The sequence below is a fragment of the Formica exsecta genome, unplaced genomic scaffold (genome assembly GCF_003651465.1).
Source record: "Formica exsecta isolate Colony F162 unplaced genomic scaffold, ASM365146v1 scaffold1025, whole genome shotgun sequence".
Classification (NCBI taxonomy): domain Eukaryota; kingdom Metazoa; phylum Arthropoda; class Insecta; order Hymenoptera; family Formicidae; genus Formica; species Formica exsecta.
This window is the reverse complement of record NW_021848365.1, coordinates 96,830-105,696: the sequence shown is the minus strand read 5'-3', so window position 1 is coordinate 105,696 and position 8,867 is coordinate 96,830. Positions and strand designations below refer to the sequence as shown.

Below are 8,867 nucleotides of genomic sequence, written 5' to 3'. Positions count from 1 at the left end.
TTTTTTCTATAAAAAATTTATAAATTAGATCATTAGGGATATACTATATATATATATATATATACTTAATGTGTGTATGTATTTGGGCCTACTGACACACACATGCCATCGTGAAGCATATGCGCGTGAGTGCGCGGAGGGAAGGACGAGGGTGTCGGATTGCGGGCCGGGGGTTAGTTTTTATACTAATTAGTCACCGACTCTCTTCTAGCTGTCAAACATTGCGACCGCCCCCCTGTGGCGCTCCTTCCTTCCACCGAATTCGAGTTTCACGTGTCCTCATTCCTTCTCTTCTTCTTCCCTTCTGGACCTTTTTTTTCTCCGATGTTTTCTCATATGATGATGACGACTTTACCAAATTGTGCCCATCGATCGGGACACGTGAAAGCGTTTGTTGCTCTACGTTTGTCACAATATTTGTAATGCTGTGTTTTTTTTACCACCAACTTATGCTGCAGCGTCATAAAATTGGAAAAGAAAGAGAAAATATTTTGGCTTTATAAATTCTTTGTTTAATGATTAAGTTTAAATCAACTTTTTTTTCTCTTTCTGTTTTAAAGCATATGAAGTTAATCAATTGAAATAAATATCATAAAGTTTATCTCCACGATTTAGCTTAAATAATGATATGTTTTTTTTTTTGAAAAATTCATAACAAACGCAGTTTGAGATGCTACTTGCTCCGAATCAATGATACATAAATATTCTGCGATTTTATTTATCGGTGCGTTTATCTCGAAAAGAGCGATTTGTGAAATTTGATTCGAATAATAAAAAAATCCACGAAAGCAAATGCGGTAATGTTGCTCATAGACTCGAGTCAGTTTCTCTCCGCGCACGTTGAGACCGTTGATCCTTTCACACGTTGCAGATTATCTTGAACTCGATGCATCGTTACCAGCCGCGCTGTCACGTGGTGGTCGCACCCTCGCCGCCCGGTTCAGCCCCGGATCCCCGCACGGAGAACTTCAAGACGTTCTCCTTTCCGGAGACCAGGTTCACCGCGGTGACCGCGTACCAGAATCACCGGATAACCCAGCTGAAGATCGCCAGCAACCCGTTTGCCAAGGGCTTCCGGGATTGCGAGTCCGACGAGTGCGAGTCCGCTAGCGTTGCCGTAGCCGGTGGGATGCAGAGTCCGGCCAAGAGACCGGCCACGGCGGCCGGAAATGTCGCCGGTCCTGCCGTCCTGTCGTCCAGTTACAACGCGATGCCGGCACCGATGCAGATCCCGGTGGGTATCACCGCCGGGACCTCCCAGGAGCATCATCAGTTTTACGGTGCGACCAGCGCCTCGGGTCCCTGGACGCATTATCCGAGCCATCATGGACAACCGTCGGCGCACGTTAACGCAGTACATTATCCGACGCATATGCAACCGCATCCACACCATTCAGGCGCTTCTCTTTACGGACCGCGATAACTGATATCGTCATCTCATCGTTTTATTATTTCTCATCGAATTCTACGTCGGCGATTTGATGTTCGAAGAATAGAGTGGAATTAAAATGTATTCTCGTATCATTCGTTTCTCGATCGATATGTTTTTCATGGACCGTGTGATAACTGATCTCATTGATTGAGAACTCAATGTGTGCTTAAGGAACAGTGGAAACGAAATGTATCCTCCTATCCTGGTGCCTTTTCCTTATAGATCGCGATAATCGATTATTGTATGATCTCTTATCGCTGAAGATTTAATATGTCCTTGAGATAAAAAGTGGAATTTCAAGTGTATCTCTCAAGATTTTCTTTGTAGATCGCAAAAATTGGCAATTGTTATTGGTAATACGATTTCACCTTCTTATATACAGAAGTTTGCTAGTGCCTTTACGTCTATCTTAGACAGAAAAATGTGATCATTCGTGAAAAAACTATATTCTCGGTGCCTGCCTAATACTTGAGAAAACAATGGGATATCAAAGTATTTACACATTTTATTCTCGTCCTGATTCTTTTTTCGGGCATGAGAATCGCTTTACGTGAAGCTATGTAAATTAAAAGATTGTAATGTTTAAGTATATATCTATATTTTTATTTATAGCAACGCGGTTTTCAGTCTGAATTTATTTTAAACTGAAAATGAGATATAAAATAATTAATAGAGATGCCTTATTAAATGCTAATACTCGGTAATGTAATTTGTACCAAAGATTATACCAACATTTGATATATAAATTATGAATCTATATATATTCAAGTTACGTGCAATAAAAGTTTTCTAGTGATTCATATATTTACATTATTATAAGCAATAATATGAAGCGAATAATATTCATTATTTAATCATTGATAATATTCGCAATATTGACATATTTTTGGAAAATGCTCTGAAGGATCTGCATAAATAAAATTACAATAGATCCAGATATTTACATTCAGACTCTTTCTTTCATGTGTAACGTCCGTACAAGCGAGCATTTCTTTTTTTCATGTGTTAAAACATGCGGTTAATTAAAAATATCAACAAAGAAAATTATAAAATATAATGAGAGTAATGCAAATTAACATTTTACTCGCAAATTAATTTTGGCATCATTCATTTTCATACAAATTTTTCTAAGTGCTTCGAATTAATTCGCGCGTAAGAAACGAATCGACCGATCGACTAAAGTCGCGGAAGACCAGGGCAAGTAAGTGCCTTTTGTAGGAGCAAAGTGCGTCTATTTATACTAGGTATCTCAAATGCCGAACGAGCTTAAAACGTTCTCGAGCCAAGACGGGAAAGTAAACGCGCCGTGACACTCCGTGAGAGTAACGTAGCTACTAAGTGCCTTAATAAATTATGCCGCCTGGGTATCGTGCCATTGTGCCTCCAACTTTTTAAAGACCCTCGTTTGTTATATAATAGAAGAGTATTCCTTTATTTATGACCAAACAAGGAATAAACACACAAGGAATATAATGAAATACATATTATTTCTTTTGAACCGACCTTTCTTTCTTCCTAGAAAACATGCATGTGAATTTAATATCCTATTTTGCAAGCGGAATTTTCCGCTTCTTCTTTGACTAATTAAATTCTTAATTAGAAACTGTTAGCATATATTTGATACCAGTTTTATACAATATCTAATATATTGTGACGTGAAAGTGTATATTTCTTTTGTTTTCTATAACTTGACAGGGGATATATTATATACAATTAAAATATATTAACGATACACACGCATATATCTTATATAAAAGTATCGCGCGTATAACGTCCATTATACATAATACTTCGCAATTCCATTGTATTTGAATAAATCTTAAATTTGTAAAAATTTCTCTTTTACGTTTACTGTTTATGAAAAAATCGTATATTTATTTTACATGATAACTCAATTTAAATTAGCAATTTAAATTATGTCGCGACGATACATTTTCGCCGACCATCGCGAAAACCGTAGTTTGACATCGCGACTGTCAGAAATGACGAACTAACGGCGACGAAGCGAAATGAGAAGTAATTCGAGCGTCTCTGAAGCCTCCGTAGACCGACCACGACGTATACCGTGATTGATGGCTGCGCGGGGAACAACGCTGTGTAAACATATTACAAGCGTATGCTTAATGACTGTCGGTGGCTACAGTCTCAGTCAGTTCAGTTAAACGTTTTGCACTCGTCCGTATTTTCAAAAATGTCCCCGCCCTTTATTAAAAAAGAAAAAGGGAAAAGAGAAAATGCGAGACGGCTCTCGTTGCACGATATATGTATATCTGCGCAATATTTAAAAGATACTATGTTAGCAAAAAGATATTTATCATTATCTTTGTGCTTAACAGATATATTACACATATATATAACTTACAAGATACAGATAAATATTTATTACTAAGAAAATAAACCAAGAACATTTGTTTCTTATTCAAGACGATCTAATATTCGATATGCAAGTACAAAAGAGGAGTTACAATATAATTGGCTTGCATTATTATAAATCAAAAGATTAAACATTAGGAATTTTAAACGAACTCTTGCTCGACAAAATTAATTTAGTTCGCGAAAGTGGAATTTATTAACTTATTCTGCGAAAGGACTTTTATGTTCAACGCGAAAGCGTTATACACTGTGTGCCGGCACAAGGGGGGGTCTTGCGCGGGGTGCCTCTGTACTTTTGACACTTTAACCCTAGGAGTAATATAAGACCGCGAGACTCTTGGTCCACACAGAGAAGCCGCGCTTATCGACGGCGCGTGACGGCGCCGGCAGTAAAAAGCCGCCTCTCCCTGCCCTGCATATTCTTTTCATCTTCGTCGTAGGTGTTGCGGCTAACCAGAGTTAATCCTCGAGAGGTCACCTGACACTGTATCGCCGTCGGTGACACCCTTTTTGAGTTTATGCTTAAGTCAAAGGCAACAGACCCCCTCGGTTAACGTCAAAAAAAAAAAAAAAAGATAGACATCGCGCGAAAAATCTTTACCACCAACGTTGTTCGAAAGGAACGTGTCCACATGCCTTTCGTCGAAAGAATCGCGTTTTAATCACATTATAAAGAAATTCATTGTAAAGTAGATCAAGATACTGATTATGTGCGTTTAAGTTGGTATTATAAAATTAATATATATTAATTTTAAAATTAATCAAAAGTGATTTTTTGCCAATGTAATTAGAATTGATAATAAAATATTAAGAGAGTGTTTATATAGCTGAAGACTGTTGATAATTATGAACAACAGCAATTTGTGAGCAACAACAAACATTCGAGTTTTCTATTTCTGCTGGACTTAAAGACATGCGGAGCATTCCTTTACTAAGTTCCTTTTTCCATATATTTTTATTAGCCCTTGTAAACCCACTTTACTGCAGAGGCGTAACCACTGACCTCTAAAAAGAACATGTCTCTGGAATCTTTCACACTTTCCCCTCATCGCAGCATCTTTCTGACCACCCAATTTCTAGTCGTATTCCTGATCGTGGAATTAGAAGCTCTCGCTCTATCGTTTTATGATATGTATATGGGGAGCTTTATTACATTAATATATATTAAAGAATAATCGTTGGATCGCAAAAATATTTGATATAACAATTTGAAAAATTGTTTTTGTCAGTTTCTCTATTTTAAATACTACTTATTAATAATCTTGTTTTTTTTTCTTTAATGCTATTTAGAGAATATTTGAAGAAATTTCACGTAAACTGTATATCAGGCAATTTTTAATTCTTAATCGGTTTTATATTTTGCAATATCCATTATTGGATTACTTTATTTTCGTCGCGTTGCGATGAAAATATTTTTCAGATGTAACAAACACGTAATTGAATTGTGTATTATTGTGTTACTTTAAAGTAAGAATATTATGAACGATAAATATAAATATTATAGAGTCGTTCTATAATTCAAGGTATATATAAATTCTCTGTAAGAAATTAGTTCTAATTAAAATTATATGAAAATACTATATAAAAGGAAAGCAAAATTTTTACAAAATGCGTTTAAAATTGCGTTTAAAATTTTCTGTAGATTTGTATCTTCTATTATTATTACTATTGGAATAATTCTTAATTGGATTATTTTATCCTGCAAGTTTTACATCTCTTGTCATCGCTATTTCCTTCATCGATATTGATCTAGAATACGCGTGCTGTCAATTACCGAACGCAACCGAGTATAACGAGAAGCGATGGGGTATGAGAAGCAGCATGAAAGAGAGCTTAATAAATCTCCCTAATTTTCCGGCGGTGGCTCGTTGGTTGCGGATCAAAGACCAACAAATGAATCGCTTGGTAGATGGAGGGAAAAAGGAGGAAGGAGGAAACGCGGGCGCGCATCCACGTCTCCTGGAGGAAGGCGCTATATCCCACGGATCATGAATCCGTCATCGCAACCTACCACGGCCCTACAATTCGTGCGTGCACATTATGGCAGGGCTTTTATAGTTTCCACGTCGTCAACATGGCGAAACGCTCTCTGAATTTTCGAAGAAGATCTTGAGTTGTTTTATATATATACACATACGCGAAATAATCGCGCACAATTCTCGCAATCTTAATTTTAATCACAAATTCTCCCATGAATTTGTAATCAGTTTTTTTCTTAGCACAAAATGTCAAGGCATTAATAGCTTACGGCTTATAGGCGAATAAAAAACAAGAGTTCCTCACGTATTAAGCTTCAGAAGAACAAACATACAACAAAACCATAACTAATGTCCAGAAACTAACTAATAGATTTCAAGTAGACTTTAAGAGAGAATATCAATTTTAAGAGCTTATAAAGATATGATATGATAAAATTGAAAAAATGTGATAAATGATGATTTTCTTCAAGATATGCCTAATCTTGGTTTAATCATAATAGATTAAAAAAAAATATATATATATATATATAACTTTATATATTTTTATTACGCAGAGATTCCTCTCTCTTTAGATAATAGATACCAATTACACATAAATAAATATCAATAATATTACCTCGATCTGATATCGCAATTGTTGCTCTATATTCGCCACATGTTACTTTTGAAAGATCGAAAACTCTTGCCGCTGAAGAAGTCAACCGGCCAGATCTGAGGAAGCGTCGCGGCGTGGCGCGGCGCGGTGATGTGCGACGACCAAGAAGTTCATATCCTGCGCACGAATACGGCCGCAATGACAGATTTACAGATTCCAGCCATCGTCCTCTTCCACGGGGCGATTCTTAAAGCGGAAGGCGCGTCTTGTACACGCGGCCTCGGCCGAGTGCGCGTCAAATCGCACCTCGACTGTTTACGCTTTACGTCTGCAACCTTTTCCTCGTCCCTCTCGTTGTCCCACTGCTCTCTTCTACTTTTACTGCCGCCATCCTCGCCGTATTTTGACGATCCTGTGTTTTATGTAGTTATTTATGTCCGCGAAATGTCGAGCGCGCATTTCGCGATGTACGTAAAAATTGAAATATTTCGTATGAAGTATATAAAGATACAATATATACCGTAGAATGAAGAAATTATATATGAAGAAATTATAAGTCGTCACATTTTTTTCTCGACATATATGTCATGATTTATTTCTTCAAATAAAATCATCACTCTCTTTCTAGTTATATTATTAATGATAAATCATATAAAAAAATATAGAAATATAAGAAAGTGTAAGAGAAATATAACAAGCAGATTCTTATATAAAGTATAGAAAATCAATTACTTTTTATCAATTACTTTTGAATCAATTACTTACCGTGCGTCATGTAAGTATATTAGAGAAAATATTGGAAATGTTGGATAAACGTGACAAATACACGCTGCGGTCGACTTGGCCCGATGTTGCAATGACAGGAGATCGTCCCCTCTATTTACATAAGGTAAACCTCTTCTAGGCATCCGTGGCACAGTCACGGTCAGTGTCTGTCTTCGCGTGCTTCGCTTGCTTGGACAGTTTTCACCCACGCCGATAGATATGTCCGTTTCCTTCCTTTTTTGTATCTTTGCTTCCGTAAAGTCTTCGCGTATGTCTCTCTGAAAAAATATAAATATCTCTGAATAAAATATTTAATACCTCATTTTCCCATGTGTGTTTTAGATATATTTAAACTTGATTTATTTTGGATTTTTCGTTATCATATTCTAATTTTAATTTTTTTATCGAAATATAGACTAATGTTATTATAGCGATTATATCAACATTGTAATATTTTAATACGAAGTAATATATTGTGGTAACGATCTAGAAGAAATTCCGCGAGTGGGCGGAATTGAGAGAAGAAACGGCGGTAACTTTCGGTGTTGGCACAAAGTGCAATTTACGACAGATTTAAATCATAAGTGTTGGCAGTCATCGGTCGTGCAATTATGAGAAACAAGTCCACGTAAAATAGTCGTGTCTGTTCATTATTAATAAATCCACAGTATAAAATAACAATGACGCTTATTAATGCAATCGAGATACTTATTTCTAAAGATTACTTGCGTTGAAATTTGCCGACATTGAAATCAGATTATCTTTAGATGCAATTATATCGATTTTGCAGAGATAAAACGAGATCTCTATCATATTTCGTTTCGATTTGAACGATAAAAGACAATAAAAGAGGGTGTGAATAAACTTTTAAAATAAATTGAGAATTTATCTAGTAAGATTAAGAATTTCTCCCTTAGATCACACACACATATATTCATTCGTTGCGATTTAGCGAAGAAGGAGGAAGGAAATGGAAACTAGATGATGCGCATTTTGATGCGATTCTCTCGCGTTTTCGGTCGCGCACGCATACAGTCGGCACGTATATCCTATCTCGCCGCTGGAATCCTCATATGTCTGTCAACGTGATTCTCCAACACCTCGGGGCCTCGGATCACTTTGCTCGCGCGGATGCTCACGCGAGCGTGCGAGCGCGTCGGCAATACGAGACACCGCAAACGATATCTCGTGTCCCATCCCACTGTCCCAGCTGGACCAAAATATCACTGGCGACTAGTGGCCAGAGGTTCAGGGCCGTATATTCACCGCAGTGCCCCTGAAAAAGAAATATTAATCTGAGAACGTATATGTATAATATGTACGAGACGATTGCCATTCAATCCTCTTTGATACGTCACATTCAATTTTTATCTTATTGTTAAACCTTTTTTTAAATGATCTATGACTCGAAACAGGGAGATAATTCTATTTGTGATTTTATGTGTCAAAAATATGATTATGAAGATCCAAATATACAAAATTTTCATTTACATTTTATATAAAGTTTTTAATTATGAAGCTGATTAAAAGCTAAATATAATTATGAGTAAGAAAAAAGAAAGTATCTTTAAATCAATATATATAAAATAGTTTTGCAAAGTATTTTTGCACACAAGAATATATTACTATAAATACTGGTGAAAATAAGTGATTGTTTTGTAAAAATATTTTCAAATAGAAGTATATATTTGACGCTGCATTAAATATTTAATATATATATATA

The 8,867-nt window shown here is 36.3% G+C and overlaps 1 protein-coding gene across 1 annotated transcript in view; it reads left to right on the top strand.

Annotated features, from left to right (window-relative positions):
• The window catches only part of LOC115233124 (T-box transcription factor TBX10), a 12,090-nt gene extending 9,188 nt beyond the window's left edge, over positions 1-2,902 (top strand). Inside the window, exon 4 of the mRNA XM_029803390.1 lies at positions 872-2,902. Within this exon, the coding sequence (XP_029659250.1) occupies positions 872-1,423 (552 nt within the window). The 3' untranslated portion in view covers positions 1,424-2,902. The remainder of the gene's footprint in view (positions 1-871) is intronic.
• The last annotated feature ends 5,965 nt before the right edge of the window (positions 2,903-8,867 follow it).